This window comes from Gymnogyps californianus, chromosome 6, assembly GCF_018139145.2.
Source record: "Gymnogyps californianus isolate 813 chromosome 6, ASM1813914v2, whole genome shotgun sequence".
Taxonomy (NCBI): domain Eukaryota; kingdom Metazoa; phylum Chordata; class Aves; order Accipitriformes; family Cathartidae; genus Gymnogyps; species Gymnogyps californianus.
The window spans coordinates 37,591,550-37,617,390 of record NC_059476.1 but is presented as its reverse complement, the minus strand read 5'-3'; the positions used below and the strand labels follow the sequence as shown (position 1 = coordinate 37,617,390).

At 58.1% G+C, this 25,841-nt stretch overlaps 2 protein-coding genes across 2 annotated transcripts in view; one reads left to right on the top strand and one right to left on the bottom strand.

Annotated features, from left to right (window-relative positions):
* The window catches only part of CDH23 (cadherin related 23), a 160,759-nt gene that overhangs the window by 129,141 nt on the left and 5,777 nt on the right, over positions 1-25,841 (top strand). The window contains 21 exon segments of the mRNA XM_050899416.1: positions 12,650-12,871; positions 12,954-13,073; positions 15,273-15,453; positions 16,375-16,508; positions 16,756-16,965; positions 17,148-17,255; positions 17,802-17,904; positions 18,784-18,909; positions 18,996-19,199; positions 19,432-19,890; positions 20,787-20,903; positions 21,480-21,704; positions 21,788-21,957; positions 22,239-22,376; positions 22,533-22,652; positions 23,097-23,274; positions 24,052-24,263; positions 24,798-24,890; positions 24,893-24,991; positions 25,311-25,421; positions 25,606-25,735. Coding sequence (XP_050755373.1) covers positions 12,650-12,871; positions 12,954-13,073; positions 15,273-15,453; positions 16,375-16,508; positions 16,756-16,965; positions 17,148-17,255; positions 17,802-17,904; positions 18,784-18,909; positions 18,996-19,199; positions 19,432-19,890; positions 20,787-20,903; positions 21,480-21,704; positions 21,788-21,957; positions 22,239-22,376; positions 22,533-22,652; positions 23,097-23,274; positions 24,052-24,263; positions 24,798-24,890; positions 24,893-24,991; positions 25,311-25,421; positions 25,606-25,735 — 3,460 coding nt within the window.
* Positions 32-10,811, bottom strand: VSIR (V-set immunoregulatory receptor). Its single transcript, XM_050899418.1, is given in 8 exon segments — positions 32-768; positions 1,036-1,223; positions 1,702-1,729; positions 3,128-3,235; positions 4,603-4,650; positions 5,417-5,611; positions 5,614-5,871; positions 10,748-10,811. Coding segments are annotated over 8 exon segments (927 nt in total). The 3' UTR covers positions 32-730.

Genomic DNA, 25,841 nt, shown 5'->3' with positions numbered 1-25,841 from the left:
AACCAAACAAACAAACAAACAAAAACCGTAAACATCCTTTTTTTCTTTTAATCAGCACTGATAATGAAACAGAAAGATAAATTCCCCTGATCCCAAGCCGAGGATAAAATTGCAGCAGAAATAAGGCTCCTCCCGATGTGTGTCCAGCTGAAAAGGCAGCAGCCTCGCAAGTCTATGGCTGTCTCAACAGGCTGGCGGGGAAGGAGGGCTCCGTCAGCAGCAGGGAGCCTCTCCCCTTCCTGTTTTGCAAAGAAAAAAGGTAGTACAAGGTTGGCCGGTGACCCTGTTTTTTCTCGCGGTGGATAAAGTACTTTACCATCCACTCCTGGAGAGGATGTTCAGTCAAAGATGCAGAAACAGGTTGATGTTGCAGAGCTTAAACCCCTGGCAATAAGTTAAATCCTTGGGGAGGTTTGCAGGTGCGGGTCGTCCTTCCTTCCCTGCATCTCCAATTTTCAGCTAGTCCGTAAAATGTGAGCAGTACAGAGCCATGCTCTTCTCTGTAGAAATGGGTAGTTAAAAACCGAAATCCGGGCAAGAGAGGTTGACTTTCAGCCCCAGGGCAGAGCCAGGACAGGAGGCGAGGGCAGAGCTCCTGCATCTCATTTTTTAAGGCTTTGCTGCCCACGGCCATGCTGCCCTCCCGGGGGTCTCGGCTGGGCGAGCATGGCGCGGTGGCTGCCTGGCCTCTCCCGGCTGCAGCTGGGGGATGTGGTTTCCTCCGGGATTTTTAGGCTTTCAAGGAATTTGGTGAGTCCGGAACAGGATCTGGAAAAGGGCAGACCAGGGGTATTATTCCAGCTTGCAGCTGTGGGGATATGCTTCAAGAAGCAGCCAAACTCTGCTTTTGCATGGAAAACAGAGGCTTTGGATTCTTCCCGTCTTCAAAGCCCTGGGACTTGATGTCCCACATAACGCAACGTTTGCAGGCGATATTTAACCCCCGCTTTCCCGTTCACCCCCCCCAGCTGCCCTTTTCCTTCCCACCCCTCCCGCAGTGGTCCCCGTGGGGCCTCAGCATCACCGGTCACTCACCCAGCGTCGGGAAGAAGCAGTCCCCGGGGCCGGGGGGGGAAAGGGGGGTGCCAGGCTCGGAGAGCAGGTGCCGGCCGGACTCGGAAGGCTGCCGGCTGGCCATGTAGGAGAGCTGGGGTCGGGGCCGCGGCTCCATGCTCGCCGAGGGGACCGCCTCGAAGACAGGGTTTTCGATGCCCTGGGCACTGCTGCAGGAGAGGAGAGAGTGTGAGGGGTGGAGATTTGCATTTTTATTTCAGGAGCCTTTTTTATGCCTGGGGTTTTGGCTGAGCGCTGGGAACAACCAAGGAGAGCAGGGAGCAGGTTCAGGTGGTGGCACCTCGGCTGAGAGCAAGCGGGGAGCCCGGCGCAGCGGGGGAAAGCTTAGCTGAAAGGCACTGTGGTTTTGAGCTCTCCTGGGGTGTGGGGAGACGCATGACCTTGGCATAGGCAAAAAGAAAGGAGGCACTTCCCACTCGGAGGGAGGGAAGAGAAACGACGGCTGCCCGGAAAGGGACAGGACCCCGGGCGTGGGTGCCACCAGCATCCCTTCGCTCTGCTGGGCTGAGGATACACGCCAGCTTCAAGGGGAGGGGAGGAGAGGACAAGACCCTTGCGGGTTCCGGGATGCGGGCAGAGGGGGTGCGAGGAGGTTGAGGGGAGCTGGAAGCACGTGGGTTTCCTCACCTCTCCATCCTGACAAGCTCATGGGCACCTGCCAAAGACAGAACAATTGGTGTGAGTGCTGGCAGCATGAAGCCCAGCGTCAAACCCAGACCCACTGCCAGCACTGTTTTCTGGTGTCTCATCCGCGTCCAGTTCCCCTCTTCCTCTGCATTCCTCCCTCCCTTTCCCCCTTCTTTAGCATCAGCCTCTTCTTTGCTCCCAAACCTCCTTCTCCGCATCCCTGCCGTCTCCCGCCTTGTTTACACCCCAGCCCAGCCTCCTCCCGGATTGAAACCTTGCATTTGTCTGGGCAGCACCCTGTTATTTCTTTCCTCATCCCCTTTGCCGCAGCCGCAGCAGATCCCACAGCCCGCGTTACTCGGGTGTGCTGCACGGCGAGCATCTCGAGCCGGGACGCACGAGTTTTGGCCCAGACTGTGCCGATGGAAAGCGCCCAGTGGAAATAACCTGTAGCTAACCTGGTCCGAGACACCCCAGAAGCAAATCCCCCTGGCTTTTGCCTTCCCTCTTGGGTTAAATAGCATCCAGGTGATGCTTTGCAGCACAAGCGGGGAGCTGCACCCCAGCCATGGCAAAATGGATGCGTGAAGGCACGCAGCCGGTCTGTTCGGCTGGGGACGGATGTCGAAAGCGCAGTTCCCGTCCTCGTGGCTGGCATCGTGCCCGCTGCTGCTGCAAAACCCACTTCTCCAAAGGGTTTGCTCAGAGCCGCACAGCCGCCCACCGAGCTTAGTGAGAGAAACCGCAGGGCCCTCGGCTCGCCCAAGGCCTGATGAAATGGCTCTGCTGGTTAAGGTGGTGGCCCTTTCTGCTTAATTACTGAAATCACTGGGAGCCAAGCACGGGCAGGAGCTGGCAGCCGGCTGCACCTCGGCACTGCCTGGTTTTCTAGGGCTGGGGCAGTGCGGGGAGACCTGGCTTGCTGCAGTCCTATTGCCCTAGCCATGTAAGGGGTCTTTTTAAAGAAGGCAGGGAGAAAAAGCACAAATAATGCTTTTTCAATCACTTGGAAGGCAAAGTTTCTCTTTCAACTGTGCGGCAGAGGGAGAGAGGAGTAAATGAGCTGGCTCTCGCAGTGGATGGGGAGGAAGGGGCTCAGCGGGGAGGGGGCCTGGCAGCATCTTTGCAGTCTCAGTGCCCCCAGCACGCTCCCGGGGTGCCTTGCAGGCATCGCGGGTCCCCCTCCTACCCCACACTCCTCGCCGACAGCCTGCAGGCATGCCCGGCCCTTCCCAGGACAGCTTTGCAGGAGGCACCTGGCAGCGACCTGCCTTTGGGCCACCTTACACAGTGCCCGTGGGACTCGGGGCAGCCGAACCAGCTGATCCCAGCGGGACACGTCCCATCCCATGAAGGCCAGGCTGACGCAGCCCGGGGAGATGAGATGGGTGTCTCCGCCGGCGGCTGGCGAGGCGAGGGTACGTACGTCTGCTGCTGACGGCTTGTCTCTGCTTGTAAATCAGGAGCAAGATGAGGGGCAGGCAGAGGATGCCCACGATGCAGGCGCCCGTTGCCAGCGCGGCGGCCGTGATATCTGCAACAGAAGAGGGCAGAGCTGGAGCGGGCGGCGTTGCATTTCCTTGGTTTCCTCAAGCCGTGGCAGAAGGACGGGGCAACGCCGGCGTTGCCCCACGCCTGATGCAACGCGGCTCCTGCACGCACGGGCAGTCTGCTCCTAGCGGGATTCGCGCTGGGATGCATTGCCGGTTGCGGAGATAAGCTCTGAGGCATCGGTTTAGGACCTTGACCAAAGTCCTTCATTGCTGGAGGACATCCCAAGGTCTTTCTTTGGTCTTCTAGATATGAGGAGAGAAGCAGGGGCCCTGATAAAGCCCTTGAAGTCAGCAGAAAGGCTCCTAGCGATTTCAAAGAGTGCTGACTCCGACCCACGGCCAGCTCGTCAAAAATTAGGCTGCCTCAAAGTATTCGGGCATCAAAGGGCTCGTTACCCAAGGCCTCTGCTAACGAACGTGCCCCTGGAGAGCACTACCCATGGAGGCTCCCCAGAAAGGCTGGCAGCCTGCAGGCACGTCTGTGGCCATCAAGGTCCATGTGGGACGGCTTGTGGTGGGATTGAGGGCTGCTGAAATCAAGGGCAGGTTCAGCTCAAGCCCTCCTCTCCTGCGCATCCATCTGGGGAAGCAGCTTCTTGCTCCGGGTGTGTGTGTTTTGGGGGCGGATTTTTTTTCTCCTCTTCTTTTTTGGCCGGCAGGACAGGGTGTCCCAGCACTTGAGACTGAGGGTTTGAGACAGAAAGCACTACTCATGGGGAGCAGTTTCCCATGGCTGGGCTGGCCCCAACCGTGCTGCAAACCAATTTTAGCAAAATCTGCCCATTTAGCAGCCAGCAAACACGGGTAGACAGAGCGACCCGCCGAGAAAGCACCTGCATAGCGAAGTGTGGGCACCTCCAGCGTCTAGACGGAGCGCTGGGGGAGCCTCATGTTGTCTGAGCGCTCAAGCAAGATTTGGGTTTCCCCTGCTAGAGCATCTCTGCTTGGGGCGAGGTGCCATGGGCTCGGGATGGCAGCGGGGTGTTGCAAGAGGTTGCTGCAACTCTTTACCTTTCTGTCCCTTCCCATCTGCTCGTGGCAGCAGCCGTTAAATCCCTGATCGTGTTTGGGGGGGCTCAGGTGCTTTATAACCACAGGGTGAATGATCTCCACGGGCTTCAGGACAGTCATGTCCAGGTGATGGGCTAAAGCAGGCTCTCCTCAGCCTGAGGACGTGCCTGTCAGATGCACCCCGTGGGGACAGCCTCGGAAATCACCCTCCCGACACCAGACCTTGAGGTTGCATCTGGACACTGGTGTGTTTATAGCAAGCAGCCATCCGTAGGGAAATACACGGGCCAGGATGGTGAGCAGTGCATTGGAGAGGGTTTTTTTTTTTTCCCTTTACCTTTGCTGCTGGTGGTATGAAACGTGCAGTTTTGAAGCCCTCCTCTGCCTGCGGAGGAGAAGAGAAAAGCGTGTTAGATCTCAGGGGATTCACTCAGGTACCACAGAGGTCCCACACCTGCTAGCTGTGCTTGCCTTTGCTCACCAGTATTGAGAAAATCAGCCCAGAGCATCCCAAAAGCAAGAGTTTAATCCTGGGAAGCTTACACTGAGATTCCTGCTGCAAGACCCCTTTTCCCTCCTGGCGGCAGGGCCCATCCCTGGCCATGCAGGCTCTTTTTTTTTAGGTCTAAAAGAAAAATTATGTATCCTAATGCTGCAAATCAAGGGCAGGAGATGCCTTCCCCTCCCTCTCATGCCTCCCTGGGCAGCTCTCCCCACTGGGCTGCTGCCCCGAGGTTATCTACAAGCCCTGCATCCCGAGCAATGCCTGCAGCCCTCACTCGGGCTTGGACCACCAGCCAGCTCCTTTTGTCGAGGTTTGTTTTCCTCTCTTCCACAAAAAGGTTGAAGAAGATCAGTGAAACTATGTAGCATGGATTTTATTGCGTTCCAGCCTCTTGATTTATTTTTTTCTCTTTTTTTTTTTTTTTTTTTTAAATGTTCTAATGCTCTCTGGCCCTAATTCAAACCTTCAACATCTGCTGCTCTTTGACTCTTGCAACATGGCTTGGGCTTTCAGCACCAGCACGCCCTGCCTCCCCAGCCCCGATGCTGCACCCCGGCATCCCCCACCGGCCGTTATCTGTCCCCTTGCCCCGACGCACCCTGGCATGGATGCGGGGCTGGCAGGGGCTCCCCTTGCCCCCCCTCACCTTGCTGGATCTGCAGCTCCACGAAGCCGTGAGCGACCTGCTGGGCGTGGGGCTTGCCGTGCTCCCGCCTGGCCTCCACGGCGTAGCAGCAGTAATTCCCGCTGTCCTGCAGCGTCAGGTTCATCACCACAATGTGAAAGGCACCGTGGTGGTTGGAGACAAACTCCACCCCGTGATGGCTGGCTTGCCCCCGAGGGGGGATTTTTGGGTGCCGTTGCCCGGCGGCTCGTGGTGCCTGCCCGGGTCGTGGTGCAGCTCTTTCTCGGTGACATTGCGGATGTGCTTCTTCTCGGAGCAGTTCTGGTCGCCGTTGCTGCTGAAGTACCAGGTTTTGTAGAGCAGGTCGTGGCGGTCGGCGAGGGGACCGCTGATCCGGCAGGTCAGGGTGACGTTCTGGCCCTCGGGGCAGATGCAGAGCGAGTACGGGGTGGTGATCAGGAAAGCTGCTGGCCCTCCTGCCGGGGAGAAGGCACGGCGCCTGAGTCAGACCCTACAGCCCTGGGTTTACCAGTTCGTAGCGAAATGGGGATCCCTCCCCAAACAAGGACTGCAAACCCCACTACTGATGTTGGCAGAGGGATGGCTAGGGGTTGCAGAGAGCAATCAGAGAGCATCAACACCAGCCTGCAGGCCGAGGGAAAAAAAGACTTCACCCATGCCCTTAGGGCAAGAAAAACCCATGAGCTCCCCGTATCCCAAGACAAGGGAGATGGGAAGCACGGCGTGAGCCCTTCGCTTGCTCTGTAGCAACGTCCCAGCAGGGCTGGGAGCACAACTTCACCCTAGAAATAAGCCCTGGAGGAGAGGCATGCGTTAAATATCGCTGAGCATCAGCTTTTAATAGCAGCGGGGAGGCAGAAGCATGCCCGAGGCCGGCAGAGCTGGCAGAGGTGTAGGGCAGGGAGGTGGGGGGCTGCTGCGGGGCACCAGACCTCTGCAAAGCATGCAGAGGATGAGAAGAGAAGCGGGGCAGCGGCGTATGGCTTGTGAATGAGGAAATACAAGTGCTGCTGAGCCAGCTGCAAAAAAAAAAAAGAAGAAAAAAATAAAAAGAAAATAGCTAGGAGGAGCCCGTGCCCCCCGAGATCAGGCGGGGAGCAGGTCCCACCCTGCTTGTTTTTCAGCCCCTGGGGAGGAGAAGGGGGAACTGGCCGACGCAGACTGCGAGGAGCTGCTTGAAAATGAAAACAATTTTCAGAAAGAAATCACTGACCGCTGCCGGCTGCAAAACATGGGCGGGAGGCCTGGCAGAGGGGCGTACCGCGGCGTTACTGGTCCCGTCCCAGCACGCCGATGGAGAGTGCTGGTGGGTAAGGGAAGCTGTGCGTGAGGGGAGAGCAAAGAGCAAAGACGGGCGAGTCTTTGGTGCTCTGTCCCCGCCATCGCTTTGTGTTTGCAGAAGTGCAAACGTCACCTTCGAAAGCTGAAGAAAAATCAGATTCTGGGTTCATTTTCTTTAAATTATTGAGAAAAGAAGGTTCCTGGGGCTGGTTTGCAACACAGAAGATGGTATGAGGACAAGATGTTCTTTTATTTTGGTAACATCCTGTTGTGCCATTAGCTCCGCCACCGTTTCGCTTTGAGGTTTTTCATTTGCTATATCGAGCGGGCGTCAATCACAGGCGGGGTGTGCTCCAGCCAGGCGAGAGGCTCCCCATCACATCTTCCTCCGTGCAGGGTCACCGCGTCACCACCCCGGCATGGGGCTCCGCTTGAGAGAGTGAAAGCGAAAATGTCCTCCATGCCTCCCACCCCTCATGGTTATTTATGGCTTTTACGATGATGGTGATCTCTAAGCCCCGTAAGAACAGCCATGAAGCCCCCGGGTCCCAGCAGCCTGCCTGAGGGTACTTTGCTGGAAGAGGGGGGTTTGGGGAGGGGATCTGCCCCATCGGACACCGCCCCCCGCCCCGATCTGCAGCACACGGTGCCGAGGAGTCCCGCGGAGCCGGGGACGGCATGACTTTTGCCGAACCGCTCCGGCTAATCGCTCCGGGTTCCTGCAGGCACCCCAGCCTGCTCCCCACGGTGCGTGCAGCAGCACATCCCTGGGGCTGCTCTGGGGCCAGAGGTTTGTGTGGCCTGAGCTTAACGCTGCCTCGTTTGGGCTTGTTTTCAAGCCCCGGCTTCTCCTCATCCTCAGATGCTGCTGGGGCCGGGGTGCTTAGCCGGGCTGGCTGGGTTTTGGCACGCAGCGGAGCGGGTCCCCCACCTCCTTGCCAGCGCTCCGAGCACAAAAGGCACCTCAGATGTGTTTCTCAATACCTGCCGCAACGGGAAGTGCCCCATTCACATCGGGGGTCCCCCGGGAGCCAGGGGAAGGGAAGCCAGGGGAAGGGAAGCCAGGGCTCTATTGGAGGAAGCCACGCTTCCAACACCTTGCAAAAGTATCTGCAGGAGTCTTTGTTTTCCATACACCCCCCCCTTAAATAAAACGGGGCCGTCCCACTCATCCCCACGCAGTTTGCAAAGCTCTGCCTTACTAAACCATCCAGCCTCCACCTCCGGGGCTTGATAGGAACCGTCTGGATGGAAAGTCAACACAGCCCACGCTTTCGGCAGCGGCGCCTAGCCGCAGGGAGGGGCAGAGGTTACCACGTGTGCGAAGCCTTCGGCATTACCAACTTCCCTTCCTTCTCCCAAGCAGGGGAAAGCTTCCAAAAGCCATCGAGTGGAGGAGAAAACAGCTGAGGAGGAGAGCTGGCAAGGCACGGTGTGCCCCATAGCAGCGCCAGGGAGGTGGTTGTTCCCTCCCCAGGATGTAACGAGGTTTTAAAGCCGTGCTAGATACCAGATGGTGCCCCGAGGAAATGTCTTCTGTCGGCGTCTTTACACTAAAGCTCATGGTTCTTAATCTCCCCTGGGCGCTGTGGGCTTCTTCCATGCCCAGACCTCAGGTTTGGCTCCATCCCATCCCGGTCGGACCGTTCCCTTTGAAGTCAGCGCTGCTGGCAAATGCCAAAATAAAGCCAGATGCCCATCTCCGCGCATCTCCGGCTGAGAGATCCTGGACCCGTTGAGGTCCGAGCCGAGAGCTGTCATCTTGTCACCATCTGGTAAAGACAGAGGAGGTCTCAAGCGGGTGCCAAAAGTGCCCCTCTTCCTCTTTAGCACCTCGGTATCTTCAGCTCCAACCCGCATCGGTGCGGCACAGAGCCCAGTGCAGCGCTGGTACATCCCCAGTGCTGGCACCGCTACCTAGCTTGAAACCTGGGAGCTCTCCTTTCAGAGAAAACATAAATGCAAAAAAGTGCTAATGCCAAGGAGCCTGTGTTGCTTTGCCGACCAACGGCTTAAATAAAACAGGATTTCATGCCAAATTTTGGGTCGGTGACCAAAAGCCTCTCCTGGCTGCTTCTCCTAACTTTGGTCCCCCGCTCTGGCAAGCAGATGTTTGATTTACACTCCTGTGACTTATGGAAGTGATTTCCACATCATGCCACCTCTTTCCACTCCAGGGAAATCTGGGTGGGAGGGCTGCAGCCTTTGGAGGGGCTCACCCGCCGCAGAGGAGGGGCTGCTGGAGAGAAAGCAGCTGCTCAGTGCCGGAGCAAGGAACCCAGCTTTATTTTCTCTTCTGGGAGCTTTTGTAACAGCCTCACATGAAAGTGCCCCAAGCCCCATCGTCACTGTGCTGTCGTTATGCTTCAGAGTTATCAGCCAGGTGAGATGAGCAGGGGCATCCATACCTCGGCACAAGTACTTGCAGCAGGAAAGAAAAAGGAGAGAAAAAACTTACTGAAGATACCAGAAACACCCATGTTAAATGACCCTCGTCTCCTGCTCCCTGAGGAGCCAAATGGCTTTTCAGCAGCAGGGCTGCTCCCTGGGTACCCATCATCCAGGCCGTGGAAAGAGCAGCCTGGAGCTCTGCACCCGCCAGAGGGTCCTGCCTTGCTCCTCTTCCAGCACAGCTCTGGCTCGGGGACAGGGTCACAACGCCGGGTTTGTGCTTGGGATGTGATTTTGGAAAGCCCAGCTCAGCTGCCATCCCTTGGGTGGAGAGGAGCCACTTCCCCATCCACCTAGCTGCCAGCATCCCCAAACCACGTAGGAGCTGGATGTCTCCAAGGGCTCTACTTCTCCATCAAGCCCTGCTAAAATTAGCTGGGGCTTCAGAAAGTTTTGTCAGGCACGCAGTTGCATGAAGCTCAGTTCCTCTGGCACCAGGCTCATGTTGCATCATTGGCATCCAAGCTCATTGCGTTGCAGAAGGCCTGATGTTCAGTCCCAGCACCCCAGACATGTAAATGAAATAATCCAAAGCCCCACAGAGATGCTGGGAATTGCTCCCCGATGTCGAGAGACTCAGGTGAGAAGCAAAGCGCACTTCAATCCACACCAGCCTTGCTGTCCCAGAGGAGAGAGGAGAAGGGACACCCTGCCCCATTGCAGCGAGGCATCATTTCTTCCTGGGGATGTGCCGGCAGAAATCCTGGAGGCGGTCACTTTGCTGTCCCGGGACAGAGGGAGAAGCCAAGCCCGATGGGATGCTGATCCTCCGCCTGCGCAGGGCAGGGAGGGACCACGGTCCTTCCTAGCTTCGTTCTCTGACCCTTCATCCACAGATGAACTGTGGTTTTAATTGCCACCGCCCCTGTTCCACTGCCTGGCCCCGGAGTCCCAGTACGGAAACGCTGCCTGCCAGGGCTGGTGTGGAGTCAGGCATGAAGCAACCCCCTCCCAGCGCATCCCCTCGCCACGCTGGCGAGCGGCCGGTGAGCTTCCAGCGCTGGGAAGGGGAAGGGAAAGGGAATCTCAGCAGCCGCACACAGCCATCCTGGCCCGGCTGGCTGCCCACCCAGAGAAGCTGCCCGGCACGTCCCAGCAATTACGGCGGAGCGGAGCATCCCTAGAGAGCGCATCCCAGCCCTGCTCACACAAACTGCCTTTCTCCACTCCCCTGGGGCTGGTGGAAGGCTCCTTTCACTGCTGCACGGCCGGGGACCTCCACAGTGCCGGGGCAAAGTGCCGTGCGGGAATGGGGTGGCTTTTCCAACTCAGCTCCCCAGTGGGGGGGCTGGCAGGGACGGGGGTGGCTGTTTTCCTTCCACGCATGTTAGATCAAAGCAAAGGAAGAAGGAAAAAACCCAATCCCAGAGTTTTAAAACAGCAGCTCCCCTGTGGCCCCTTTCCCCAGACACAACCAGTATCGTGTGAAACGCTGGCTTGACCCCCCCCCACTCCAAAATCACAGGGTGAGAAAGTAAATAACCCCCCAAATGCCCCAAATTCCTTGTGCCGAGGCACAGCCCCGGCCAGGCGAACGCGGTGCCCCAGCCAGGAGAATTTCTCCGGGCGGGGAGGAGAGGAAAGCAAGCTGGAGCTTACCGTGGGAAGCGAGCAGGCAGAGCGTGGCCAGCAGCAGGCCAGGCCGGTGGGACGTCGCCTCCATCGCGGCTGGGGCGGCCGGGGGGGAAGCTCGCTCCTGCGGAGCCGCCCGCACGCTCTGAGCAACCCCGCAGCGGCAGCCGGACTTGCACACACAGGAAATTTCATTGAGATATTACGCACAGCAATGGAGAGAACTGCGAGCACCCCCAGGAGGTGAAATGCGGCAGGGAGCTGCGGGCGGCCGGGGGGGGGGGGGGGCGGGGAGCGGCGGCACCCCCATGGGGCACCCCGTTGATGGGTGACACTTCAGTCCCCACCCGTTTGGGCAGCAGCGGGTGCATCTGCATTTTTTTTTCCCTTACAGCGTTGCAGGGGTAGCTTAGAGCAAGCTGGTCCCCCTGTGTGCATTTTTGGGGTGCGCAGGAGGTAGCTGAGGAGGATGCTCGCCGTGCCGGGGGACATGTGGGTGCTCAGCCGTGAGGGGCTGGGTGCTGGTCCCCATCCCTGCCCTGGCAGGAGCCGATCCCTTGGGGCTAATCTCTAGCTTGCTTGATTGAAGTGCACTTTGCTTGTAATTATTGTTTTTTCCCGTGTTTATGAGGATCAGGTGGGCAGAAACCCTCCTGGGATGAACGGGAGGCGGGTACAGGGAAGGGTAACTCAGAGCGGTGCCGGCTCGGGGAAGGGAATGGAGCTTTCCCCCAAAAAGGGGGAGCAAAGCATGGCCCTCCTGCAGCCTGTTTACACAGGTGGAGGCCTTTACTCTGCCCTCAAATAGCAAAGCAGCACCGTGGGCTGACTCACGTAACTCCTCCTGGAGCTTCGCTTCGAATTCAAAAGGCATCAACAAAATCCCTGGCTGCAGCTGAGGGCCACCTCGTTTCAAAACGGTGCTCCCTGGAAAGCGGAGCCTGGAGACACGTGGATGGAGGTTTGCAAACCGCAGGAAAGTTTGCTGCTAACCTGCTCTGAATTTGGAGCATGCAGTGAAATGCAGAAAAATAGCTAATTACCATGTGGCTTTGTGGTTTTTACAGCAAACGCCTGTGATGCTTTCATCAAAAATGTAACCCTTGTCTGGCTGGAAGAAATTTGTTGCTGCGGGAACGTGTAGGCACAAAGTCCAGAGACTCCAGGAAAATGGTTTATCGTCCCGAGACCCCATCTCTGGGCTGAGCCCTCAGGCAGGGTGGCATGCTCTTGTCGCCTCCCCGTCCCCAGGTGTGCCCCCATGGTGACACGCCCAGAAGACAGCCTTCAGTAAGGACATCCAAGTGCCTGTCCAGGGCCAGATACAGCTGGAAGAGGGTCAGGACTGGCTGAGCCTGACCGGCGGTGAAATTGTGGTCAGCAGGTAGATGATGGGACCTGCGGGAGGTCAGCCCGGTTGTCCGAGACGCTCGTTTTTGTTCCTCCCCTAAGCCGTGGCAGCATCACCTCCAGGTATTTTCCATCCTATCATGTTGCCACCCTCGGTAATAACAACCAAGGTGTCCCCAATGTCAAGGTGAGGACTCACACGTGCCTTCTCCAAAGGCAGCGAGGCACGATGGGGTTCAGCCCTTGGCTTTCCCTCTCCCATGGGCTGCTCCCTGGTGTTACCAGCAATGGTAAAAACTCAGTGAAAAGGAGAGGGATCCCACAGAGACATGCTTTGCTTGGGAACAAGGGTGTGATTTAATCTCTGTACATTCATCTCTGTACCCAACCGTTACCTGGAGATGCGTCTGCAGCCACGGCTCTTTTCATTTTGAGCCCTGCATCCCGTTTGTGTCTCTTGGCAGGGTTGAGCTCACGTTGGTCATTGACCTTGACAGGTCCAGCCTTCCCCAGCCAGCTCCAGGGGTTGCAGAGCCGATCCCTCTACAGTGCTTAACGCGATGTCCCCATGTCCCACAGGCCACCACCACGGTGTACGTCACCATCCTGGACGAGAACGACAACGCTCCCACTTTCCGGCAGCAGCTGTACGAGGTGACCCTCGACGAAGGTCCCGCCACGCTCAATGCCACCCTCGTCACCGTGCAGGCCCTGGACCGGGACGAAGGACCCAACGGCACGGTTGCGTACGCCATCACCGAAGGCAACATCTTGGGTACCTTCCACATCGACAGCACCACGGTCAGTAAGGATGCCAGCCCCATCCTGGACGTGTCCTTGTCCCACTCCCTTCACTCACGGCCGTTCTCCCCTCGCCTTGCAGGGGCAGATCCGCACGGTGAAGGAGCTGGACTACGAGATCAGCCATGGGCGCTACACCTTGATCGTCACCGCCACTGACCAGTGCCCCATCGTCTCACGCCGGCTGACATCGACCACCACGGTAGGGAGCTGCCAGCGGGGTTGCGACACCGTGGCCTCTTCAGGGCTAAGGAGTTCCCCCTCATGTGAGCAGTTTCACATCTCCTTCCCAGAGGTCACCAGTCCGTTTTCCCAGCTGCGGCCAGTTTGCCCAGTTGCTGTTGCCCCACTCCCTCACGGGGGTTGCAAAACAGGGACGTGGGCAAGGGACACTCGTGGGTTAATTAGCCCAATTATTTGGTCCTGCAAAGACACAAACAGAAGAAATTCCTGGAACGGCTTTTAAGTTGCATTATGTTTTCTTTAGATGTCCCCTTGGTCCTTCTTGCTTGAAGGGAGAGTAGATAGTAAAGCATTGCTATAGCATTGATTTCTGCTTCATCTTTATCTTCTCAGATTATTTAGCTGCTTTTAAAATTCCTTTTTCATTCCTTGTATGGAGGTTATTTAAAGCTTCTAGTCATATTTTTGTTGCTTTTCTCTATAGCTCTTCCATTTTTCCGGGACCATGGGGACCTGAACTTAGTGGACTGCTCAAAGTGTGGGGAGGGCAAACTAGCAGCTCTAAAGCAAATGTTTTGCAGGAATTGAAATACGCTGATTATTTTTGTGACCAAAAGCAAAATTTGACGGGTTGTACGGCAGATGTTGTCCATGCCCAGATTGATTTTGGGGTCTGCAGGTGGAAGGGATCAGTTAGATCTTCTGCCTTGGCTCCCTATCGTGGACCATTATGCTTCATCCAGATATTGAGCCAAGCGTTTTGTAGCCCCCAAAAGGGAGATAAGTTCTCGTGTGCAAAGAAAAAAACAGAAACTGAAGGGGAGATACCAGTATGGGAGATTTCCATGGATAAAATCTGTCCCTGCAAGCCCAGCAAGGCTGTGCTCCACCCATGGGCAGATGGGAAGCCTGTGTGCATCTGATACTGCTGGAGATGCCTTCCTGGCCCAGGAAAACTGCAGCGGAAACCTTGAGACCTGGGGTTTAACTGCCAGCAAGGAAGGCGGCAGCTGCCAGCGTGCTCTTGGCCCAAGCAGAGACATGAACTTGGAAACCCCTTCAGCAACAAGTACTGAAGCTAGAAGGGATAGGAAACACCCTCCCTACATGGCCCAGGGAGTTTGTGCCAGCACCATATGAAAACATAGCTTTTAGGAGGAAGTTCAGTGATTATTTAAGATCCCGAGTGATGGGAAATCCATCACCCTGATAAGGTGTGCCAGTGTTTGCCTTCTCCGCTGCTAGGAAATGGAGCAGAGACTTAGATATACTCTTCTGTAAAGATTAGATTTAGCCAGTAACAGATGCCCATCTGATGGATTTTACTATCCTTTAACCCAGGAGGTCGGAAAGCTCCTCATTTTCAGTATCTTTCTCGTAACTGCCTGTACCACCAAAGCTCAACCTTTTAGTAGCCACTGGAGACTCTCCTCCTCAGGCAGGGTTTCTCCGCTGTGCAAATTCCCTGATGCCCAGCAAGGGGATAACCCTCTTTGCAATGTAGTATGGTATAGAGCTATATAAATGTCTTCTACTGTAGTGTGACTCAGTTAAAAAGCAAGACTCGAGTTCGTTGGATCCCCAGCTTCACCGGCAGCCCCGTGGTCGACTTTGTCCTAAAATTGTTGATGCTTTCTTGATTTCTAGCCAGCTAAGTGTATCATAGGGATGCTATGCTAAGAGGGAAAAGGCACCAACAGCGTTGGTGGTGTTTTGTGTTGGAATAAGGACGCAAGCTGCAAATTTTTTGAAGTTTACTCAGTATTAGGAATGAAGCCCTTGGTGGAGGAAAAGGAATGAGCAAGTGTGCAGCTGGCTGCAGAGATCGGGTCTCTCTGAACTCATGGCTTTGGTGGTCAAATCCATGTCTGTGATTTTTGTCTATCCAGCTTGGGTTTCAGGATGTGAATGTGGAGAACATTTGGCTTTTGCGTTGACTTCTCCATCATGGTGTGTGTGGCCCAGAGGTTGAAAAGGGCCCCACCTGTGTGTGGCTGGAGTTTCATAGTGTCACTGTAGGATGGGCATGATCAAGAATAACTGAGTGTGAGTCTCTGAACTGTGAGCTGGATGTTTAGTGAACCCAGCAAGGCCATAAATACGGGAGGTATTTTGCAATGTCACCCATCCATGGCTTCCCATGCTCATGGCCAGCAGGCTGGTCTTCCCTTCCATGCCTTTCCTCTCACTGCCCTCCACCCTCTCGCCCTGACCGCAGGTGCTGGTGAACCTCAACGACATCAACGACAACCGTCCCACCTTCCCGCGGCCCTACGAGGGTCCCTTCGACGTCACGGAAGGGCAGCCCGGCCCACGCGTCTGGACCTTCCTGGCCCACGACGGCGACTCGGGACCCAGCGGGCAAGTGGAGTACAGCATCATCGCCGGGGACCCCCTCGGTGAGCAGGGACGTGGGGGCATCACCTTTCCTTCTGGTTGCCCCATGGAGGAACGTGGCTTGCGGGAGCACAGGCGGAAGCGTTTCAGAAAAGCCATCCTCCCTCCCAGCACTTCTGCGAATTCAGCCTTTCGACACCAGGAAATCCTGTTTTGAGCAACAGGAAATTTAACCTGTTCATGGCCAGCCAGGGGGTGGCCAAGGCTTGTGCAAGGGAGGGGGGAAATCTGCTAAACAATAAAGGCAAAAAAATTAAAAAGGCAAAAAAACAGACCGCAGAAAGAGAAATGGAGAGCTGCAAGCGCACAGCCCCATCCCCTCATCCCCATGGGGTTTGCAGGGCATTTGGGGACTGAGTTGCTCTGCAACCCGTGGCAAAGCTGTAGCTCTAGCCCCACCAGCACCCCAGAGCGGGTGGCAGAGGAACCGTGGGCATCCCTAACCATGGGGACATAGGGCTATCCCCCTGTGAACGGGTGGTGACTTTAGCCCAGGGTATCTGGAAGGCAGAGCCCAGTCCCATCTCCCAGCTGACCCTGCTGCAAAGCTTTTCCAGAACAACCAGGACTCAACCCCTCGGCTCGGGGGGGTCTGTGCCATGTAGCCCACCCTGCTCTGGCCATCACAGGGCATGGGCAGGTGCTTGGAGGGCTGTTGGCATCTTCAGAAAGGCCCAGCCAAGGGGTGCGGGCACCTCTTATTTGGCCATTCAACCCATCCCCTGCTCCTGCTGGTACCTGGGGGGGCATCCAGGATAGTCCCCGGCTGCCATAGTCCTCCCGTATCTCCAGTAATGGGGCATGGCTTTGTCCCCAAACCCACCGTGGTGCCTGTCCCCCGGCTCCGAAACAAGCCGTTCCCCTGGGGAGCCGGGCCATTTGCAGTGGCACTGCGCGAGCCAGGGCCCCGCTGTCTCCGGCAGGGGAGTTTGTGATCTCCCCGGTGGAAGGGGAGCTGCGGGTGCGGAAGGATGCTGAGCTGGACCGCGAGAACATCCCCTTCTATAACCTCACCATTGCCGCCCGGGACCGGGGGGTGCCCCCCCTCAGCTCCACGGTGAGTCTCCCGGGGTGGTGTAGGGGGCTGTGGGGTGCCATCCCCCATCCCCAGCTCCTTCCTCCTGGTCTCTGCCTTCGCTGTCCTCCCCTCCTCCTCCTTCCCCTTGTCCCTGGGGCTCTCCTCCCCCAGACTGTAGTGGGCTGAGCATGGGGAAGCCCACCTCTTGCCCGGGGAGGGGGGCAAAAAAAAGATGGGAGGGATGGAAATAGGTGCCATGTGCCCACACCTCTTCTCTCCCTGGCAGATCCTGGTGGGCGTCCGCGTGCTGGACATCAACGACAATGACCCTGTGCTCCTCAACCTCCCGATGAACCTCACCCTCAGCGAGAACGCCCCCGTCTCCAGCTTTGTCACCCGTGTCCTCGCCAGGGACGCGGACAAGGGACCGAACGCCCTCCTGACTTTCGACATAACGGCGGGCAACACGGAGAATGCCTTCTACATCAACAGCACCGTACGCCCCCCGGGGGGGTGGGATGCTGGGATGCGGAGCATGGGCGCCCCTGGCCCCGGAGCCCTGCCTTCCCTGGGCATCCATGGGTGCCATCTGGCACACCTTGCCCTGGCAGGAGGTGCGCCGGGGGAAGCGCTCCTCACGTCCCTTGTACCTATTTCCTCCCGGTTTTTTCTCGGTAGAGTGGCATCGTCTACGTAAACCGCCCGCTGGACAGGGAGCAGGTGGCAGAGTACAGGCTGACCGTCACGGTGAAGGACAACCCCGAGAACATACGCAATGCTAGGCGGGTAATTACGGACACTGCCGGGGCCTCCAGCGATGCAGGCAGCAGGGCGGGTGGGAGAAGGGATTCCTGCCGTGGCCAAAACCAGGTGGTGCATTTACCCACAGCATTTCCAATAGCAGCTTCATCCCCCAAAAGCATCTGAGGATCACAAGGAGGGGGCTGTAACCCCCTCCCCAGCAGAGAACAGGACCAGTAGGGTTTAGGGCAAGTCCAACGTTGCATATTGACTCCATGCAACAGCAGCAGACGTCAGGGAAGGTGGGACAAATTTGGACTGGAGAGCTGGACAACCACAATGACACCGGAGCATCCTTTGGCCCTGCCAGGATGTCCCACGCATCACCCTTCAGGGTGCAGGCTGGGAAGGGATGCCCAGCCCTGGGGAGAGGGTCCCTGCAGACCCTCCAGGGTGGTCCAGGGAGTGCAGTATCATGGCTGCACAGGGCTCCAGCTTTGACCAGCACCAAACTGGAGGTGGGAAAGGCGGGAGGTGAGCTCAAGGAAAGGACGTTGCGATCACCGCCCTCTTGTCCCCGTTTTCCTTTAGGATTTTGACCTGCTGGTCATTTCCATAGCGGATGAGAACGACAACCGCCCCCTCTTCACCCAGAGCTCCTACCAGGCTGAGGTGATGGAGAACTCGCCTCCAGGTAGGTCTCTCTTCGCTCCCTTACGCGGCTCCTGGAGACTCCCTTTGGGGCCGGGCGAGGGGAGGTGTCTCCTGGCCGTCGTGGAGGAGACACGACGCTGAGCAGGGAAAGGCTGCAGGTCAGTGGGACGGGGATGCTGAGTACGAGGGGCTCCTGCTGACCACCCGGGGAGGTCAGCCTCAAGGAGACCGTAGCTTTGGTCCACACTGCTGGTGAAAACTCTTCCTGGCACAGGTCAGGCACAACCCTGCGAGAAATCGGCCCCATTTGGGAATTGCTCAGCTGCAGACAGCAAGAGGTGCCTGTGGTCTGAGCCGAGCCCTGGGGGCAGCCTTGAGGGCACCAACCTGCCCGACATCCCCGCAGCGGATGGGGTGCCATCTCTCCATCACCAGCACCTGGAGCTGCCTTGCTCCAGGGATTAGAGATAAAACAGTCCAGCCTGTCCAGGTAGACATTTCCCAGCCAAAGAGCTAGAAATATTCTTCTTTTTTTTTTTTGCCTTCCTGCCATTTAAATCGCTCCCTGCTCCAAGACCTCAGGTACCTCCCTGTCCCGCCATCGAGGGACATCCCAGGCGAAGGGTTTGGGTGCCTCCAGGTGATTCCCTCAACGGCAGGGTGCTGGTGCCGCCCGTCTGACGGATGTGTCTGTCTGTTTGTTTTTAGCCGGACGTCCCACCGCCTCACCTGGGCCTCACGAGTCGGTCTGCAAGGCTGCAGCAGCTGCCCCCCCCGCTGCCTCGTGCCCCGGGAGGCCCTGCTCTGTCACCTCCTCCATCCATTCATTGCCGTCCCTCATGCGTCACCGGGGCAGGAGGGGGACAGGGGGGCTCCACAGGGGGCTGCCACCCTCCCTAACCCTTATCATCCCATCCAGGGACTCTGATCACGGTGCTCAATGGACCCATCCTAGCTCTGGACGGTGACCAGGGCAGCAACGCCATGGTGACCTACCAGCTCCTGGAGGCATCCCTGGACCTCTTTATTATCAACAACAGGACAGGTGGGGTGGCTCAGCAGGTCCCCGTCCCCAGCCCAGGGCCACCAGGCAGCCGTGGGGTCTGTCACCAGGCTTTCCCCCTTCTCCAGGTGTCGTTTCGGTGAAGCCCGGCGGCATGATAGACAGAGAGGCTTTGCCGGACCCTCACTTGGAGTTCACGCTGGTGGCTTGTGACGTTGGGGGGCTGAACAGCATCGCCAGCCTGGCGGTGACCATCCTGGATGACAATGACAACCGCCCCGTCTTCCAGCCGGCATCCGTCACGGCGCGGCTGCGGGAAAACAGCCCCCCAGGTCAGGAGAGGGCCGGGACTGGATGTGAGGGTGGGCGATGGGGAGACCTGGGTGTCCCCCTGGGACTGTGAAGATCCAGCTCCCAGTGTCAGGGCTAGCCAGGATGAGGTTGAAGGGAAAATTTGGGAATTGGGGCTGCCCACATTGCTTGACGGTATTTGCCTTGGGACCGGGGGCTTGTTGCTGCTGCCCTCCAACCCTCGCTTGAGAGGGCTGTGTCCCCCCTTTCCAGGCTTCTCCATCCTCCAGGTGATGGCCACGGATGCCGACAGCGGCCTCAACCAGCAGCTGGATTACCGGATCGAGGGCGGTGGCCAGGACAGGTTCCTGATTGACGCCGCCACGGGGGTGATCCGCGTGGCCAACATCAGCATCGACCGGGAGGAGCGGGATGCCTACCGGCTGACGGTGGTGGCCGTGGACCAGGGCACGCCAGCACTGTCGGGCACTGCCACCATCAGCCTCTTCATCGACGACGTCAACGACTGCCGACCTGAGTTCATCAACCCCATCCAGACGGTCAGCGTCCCCGAGTCGGCCGCCCCCGGCACTGTGGTGGCCGAGGTGACCGCCGTCGATCGGGACCTCCACCCCCGCCTGGAGTACTACCTGCTGGAGATCGTGGCCCGCGATGACACGGACGCGCTGGTGCCCGACCAGCAAGGAGCATTTGCGGTGGATTTTAGGACAGGTAGGAGAGCGGGAAAGGCTGCGCGGGCGGCGCGGACCCCTCTACTCTCTTCTGCTTCTTCTTCTTCTCTGCGTGGAGGTAGGTGTCCGAGGCACGGGGAGATGATGCTCCCCTCCTGCCTCCCCGCTCTCCTCTTCTGGCTGCCCCGTCTCACCCTGCCTTGTCCTCTCTCTGCCAGCTGACCAACTTAACTAACCCTTTTCTTTCCTTTCTGGCTCTCAGCCCGTCAGGTTTGTCTCTGTGTCTGTGTTCATTTCTCTCTCCGCTCCATCTGTCACCTCCCTCCATCTCGCCCATCAGCATTGCAGGTGGCCCCACTGCGGGCCGGGGGCTGCTCAGCCTTGGCAGACCGGACGTGGGCACCCTCGATGGTGGGAGCAGGGAGGGGACTCCGGGATAGGTGGTGGGCTCTACCCTCGGGGAAGGAGGGCCAGGAGCTCCCCACATCTGTTTTGGAAGCACAAAGCTGATCCGGGAAAGAAAAACGCCCTTGTTGGAAAGGATAGGGGACAAGACTCTTAAGGATGCCCGGGGTGCTGAGCTAAGGTGGATGGGGTCATGCAGGGGAGCAGCAGCAGTTGCTCCCAAACCCCTCTCGTCCGCACAACCCAAACCCCTTACCCCGGCTGAGGCAGCGTGAGAACCTGTTAGCTGGGCAGAGTGGAGCAGGCAGGAAGGCAGGAGATGGAGAGCAGGGGGAGAGAAGTTCTCTCCTCCTGTAGCTATCGAGTGTTTTCCTCATTTAGCCTTTGGGGAGAGGCAGGAGAGCAAGCGCAGCGGAGGGTGCAGCAGTCGGCTGGTACAGACCAGTCTGCCGGTACAGACCAGTCTGCCGAGGGTCCTCGGTGGGGGGGCACAGGCACGGCCTGTGACCCCCATCTTTTTGGGGTTCCTAGGAGCTGTGAAGATCAAAACTCCCCTCAACCGGGAACTGGTGGCCACCTACGAGGTCACCATCTCCGTCCACGACAATGCCAGCGAAGTCATCGACCGCTCGGTCAGCGTGCCCAACGGTAAGCGTGGGCTCTACCCGGGGAGCGCGGGACCAGGGCTGGCAGCTGCCGGGGGCTGGCGCAACCTTTCCCAGGCTCCAGCGCAGCTTCTGGGTAGCCGGCGGCTCTCCCACCTCCCTCTCCATCCTGACCAGCAACATTTCCAGCGGGAGCAGTGTTGGACCAGCTCCCATCAGGTTCGGGTTCTCCACTGAGGCCTCCTTTAGCAAATGGCCCGGACATCCCAGGGCTGCATGGGGATGATAACCGTACCATGGGAGACACCCATTTCTTCATGACCATCCCCATCATGTCTTGCCACCCTGCTCCCGGTAAATCCAGGCCCGTGTGTGAGAAGGCACACATAGATCAGGAGTAGGTCTGAAGTAGGTGAGACTGTCCCACAGCCAGCTCGGGGCATAGCGGCTTTGCTGAATATTGCCATTTTTCTTGATGAACCAGCACCATTTAGTTGGCTTTCCTGGAGTTTCATGCTTGTATCTTTACAACCCTACTTTCTCCCATCCTTCCTTCCCTTCTCTTTCTCACTTGTCCTCTTCCTCTTCTCTTCCCCTGTGGTCTCCACCATGGCCACAGCCAAACTGACAGTCAACGTCTTGGACGTCAATGACAACACACCCCGCTTCCGCCCATTTGGGGTCACCTATTTCACCGAGAGGATCCTGGAGGGAGCCACGCAGGGCACCACACTCATCTCCATCTCAGCGGTGGACCCGGACAAAGGTGCCAATGGGCAGATCACCTATGAGCTGCTGAACCTCTCCCCAGAAGGCTACGCCTGCCTCGAAGACCAGTCGGCAGGTCGGTGGCCTGGGGAGGTGGGAGTCTGGGGCAGGTCGGTGGCCTGGGGCAGGTTTCTCATTTCAGGATCTACCATCCTCTAGGGAAGGTCGTGGCCAACAGGACAGTGGACTACGAGGAGGTGCAGTGGCTGAACTTCACCATCCGAGCTTCCGATAACGGCTCTCCCCGCAGATCCGCTGAGATCCCTGTGTACCTCCAGATAGTGGACATCAATGACAACAATCCTGTTTTCAGCCAACCATCCTACCAGGTGAGCTGGGCTCCCCCGTTCAAGTCCGTGTGGGGCTGGGCAGTGCCTGCCTGGTGAGGACGGGCACAGAGCTGGGGGTTCTCCAGGGACACCTTCTCTTCCCTCTGTCTGTGCTTGAACCATATGAAGAAGATGGTCAACCCACCAATGTACTCTGTGTGAACACCTTGTTCTGGGTCCAGCCGTAACCACCCCTGGGTGCCACCCTACGCCCTTGGTTACTGCATGCTAAAACAGCAAGTGATGAAACAACCGGTCCTGCCTGCTCCCTTTGCTTGCAGAAAGCTGTCTTTGAGGACGTGCCGTTGGGTACGGTCATCCTGAGGGTCAAGGCCACAGATGCGGATTCTGGGCGTTTTGCTCTCATCCAGTACAGCCTGGGGGATGGAGAGGGCAAGTTTGGGATAAATCCCAACACGGTAAGGAGCCAACCGCGGCTGGAACAGAGGGGGGGAAGGCGAGGGGAGGCTGAGATGGTCCCACCTTGTGCCTTGCTCCCACACCTCACCTTCTGCCCCTTCTCGAGTACCAGCTCTGCCAGACGAGGTCCACCTGAAGGTCTCTGTGTGCTGCAGGGTGACATCTATATCCTGTCAGCCCTGGACCGGGAGAAGAAGGATCACTACACGCTGACGGCTGTGGCCAGAGACAACCCTGGGGATGTCTCCAGTAACCGTCGGGAGAACTCCGTACAGGTAGGGCTCTCCTCCTCCCACCACCCCTTGTGTGGTGGTCACCAGCAAGAAGGTGCTAAACCTCAGGCTTTCCTCCATAGCGGGCTTGCTGGTGGCTTGGGGAGGAATTAGGCAGAAGGAAGAGCAGATGACCCCAGGGGCTGTGGGGCGGATGGTGCAGGGGACTTTGTGCTGCGGGGACAGCACGTCGGCAGGAGGGGACGGAGCAGGAGGGGCCAGGGAGGGTGACAGTATTGTCTGCAAGTGCTCCGGCGTGAATGGGTGCCCCGGCCACGGCGGCCCCCATTGTTGGAGGCAGGAATTCAGCTAGCGGAGCTGAACGAATAGCAGGAAGGGCACTGGGGTCCAGCAGCGGAGCCGTGGGTCACGGCAGGGGTACGGCCCCCGGGGGCTGCCCGGCCGTCTCCAGCCTTACGTCACCCAGCCGGCTGTGCTTTGTCGAAGGTGCTGATCACAGTCCTGGACATCAATGACTTCAGGCCCCAGTTCAGCAAGAGCCAGTTCAGCACCAGCGTCTACGAGAACGAGCCGGCGGGGACATCGGTGATCACCATGACCGCCACCGACCTGGACGAAGGGGATAACGGCGTGGTGACCTACAGCATCGAGGGCCCCGGAGCGGGTAGGTGCCGGCGGTGGGAGGCTCCTCCCCAGGGAGGAGGGTTATGATGAGGAGCAATTGGAGGAGACATAGGGGCCAAGCCTACATCCCGTGTCCTGCGGCTGCTTTGGAGCAAGGTTGTGCACGCGCTCCCAGGAGCAATAATGAAAGCGTGTAGCTTTCAGTATTGCTCCACAGTTCCCAGTTCCTCGTGGTGGGGCATGTTACGGCTTTGCCTGCTTTCGTCCTGCAGCCCGGCCTTGGCTTATCCTCTTGTCTCCCCCACCCCAGCAGGACTTCCTATGTACACAAGTGTGTCTCGGAGCAAACTCGCTGCATGCTTTAGAGGAAAGCTAAGAAGGGCTAGGAGGTTGTGGATGGATAGTGATAGTGCCTGAAATCCAGTATATTTCTGCACACCAAGGAGCAATGGGAACCAGGCAAAAGCCAGCATAAATGTAGAGGGGAATGGCAGAACATTCATTTTCCTGAGACCCATGGGCTCCTCTGACCACTGCCCTGTCCCAGCCTGGGCAGAAGTGAAATGCAGCCAAGGGTAGCCTGGGAGCAGGGCCCTTGGCACTGCCCGGTGGCAGGGATGCGGCAGTGAGCAGGGATGCTCTGAAAACCCTGAGACCATCCACACCCCTGGCCTCAGGCAGCTGGCTCTGCTCCATCACCCCTTGACAGGGATTTCCCACCAGTGAGGGGTGTGCTTCAGCTGGTATACTGGTTTCTAATCATAATTTATCTGGTGCAAAGTGTCCTGAGCCAGAGATGTGTTTTTTCTGCCCCCAGAGGCTTTCAAGATCAATAAAGACTCCGGGCTCGTCATGTCCCGGCGGCGCTTGCAGTCCTACGAGAGGTTCAACCTGACCGTGGTGGCCACGGACAAGGGGCGTCCCCCTCTCTGGGGGACCACCATGCTCCACGTCGAGGTCATCGACATCAATGACAACCGCCCCGTCTTCGTTCGCCCGCCCAACGGCACCATCCTGCACATCAAGGAGGTAGATCCCTTGAGAGGGAGTGGGGGTCATGGCACGCCGAGACCGTGCCCGGGAGCGCTCCTGCCTACCGGTGGCAAAATCCAATCTCCATCTCCACCGGGGATGGAACAAGACCTTGATTTAACACGTGGCAAGAAGGTTTGGGTCATGGGGCTGGACGGCCAACAGCAGTCCCTCTCCGTACGTGCGAGCGGGGACGCTGGGGCAGCTTTGGGGAACAGAAACCCCGGCAGCATGCAAAATAAGGAAACGGCCAGTCGCTGCATGCCGAGCCTGTTTATAAACAAGGGCCAAAATGCTGACATTTAAGATGTTTCTCCTTTCTGGGAAGCTGGGCTTGGCTCAGCCAGTCACCGGTGTGTGCATGGAGCAGCAAACCTGCTGAAGGGAATCATGGCTTCACGTTGCCAGCCCCGAGTTGGGTTTTGGGCAGCAGGAGCCTGCTGACCCCAACACAAGGGGGTTTGGAGGGGCAGGGGGGGCAGGGGGTTTGTGTGCAATGCCCGGGCTGAGGGGCTGCGCATGTGCAAGCAGGAGATCCCCCTGAGGTCCAATGTCTACGAGGTCTACGCCACGGACAAAGACGAGGGCCTCAACGGAGCGGTGCTCTACAACCTGCTGAAAACTGGGCGGGGAACAAAGACTGGGAGTATTTCAGCATCGACTCGGTCAGCGGGCTGATCCAGACGGCCATGCGGCTGGACCGGGAGAAGCAGGCGGTGTACAACGTGAGCCAGGCGGCAGCGCGCCGGCGGGGTGGCCGGGACGGTCCTCGAGGCTGCGGGTCCAGTGCGGGGCTGGCGGGACGCAGGTGATGTGGTGGGGATGGGGTCAGCTGCCGCAGTCATGAAGATGTCACACCTTAGCAGGAACTGGGTGGTTATCAAGTGCCATCGGGGAGTTGCATCCTGGTGGGCCAACTCCCAATTCCCTGTTAAATCCCCCAAAAATCCTCTGCCACCCAGCTGTCCTCTCTGTCCCTGCCTCAGCGAAGTCTCCTGGCCCGCGTGGCTTTGCCCAGGACGGCCCTTTTGCCTCTCTCCCCAGCTGATCATCGTGGCCTGCGACCAGGGCCAGCCAGCCTACGAGACGATGCAGCCCCTCCAGGTCGCGCTCGATGACATCGATGACAATGAGCCCATCTTCCTCAGGCCACCCGTAAGGCGCCGGGATGCAGGGAGTGGGACACAGGGGATGCAGGGGTGGGGATGCTGGTGAGCACGTGTGATGGAGCATGCACCGCTGGGAGTCACCATGGTGGGGAGCACGACAGGATTTGTCGGCTTTTATTTAAAGCCACCTCAATGCTCATAACCCTCCCTTCTCCCGGGGTCTCTGGCAGAGGGACAGTCCCCAGTACCAGGCGCTCTCTGTCCCCGAGCACTCGCGGCCAGGCACCGTGGTAGGGAACGTCACCGGGGCGGTGGATGCAGATGAGGGCTCCAATGCCATCGTCTACTACTTCATAGCAGGTGAGTGCCGAGTGGGGAGGGGATGGGCAGCTCTGCGTCCCCCCGCACACCCCTCGCCAACAGTTTCCATGGCTCCCATCACCTCCTCGCTGCCTTTCTGCCCTGA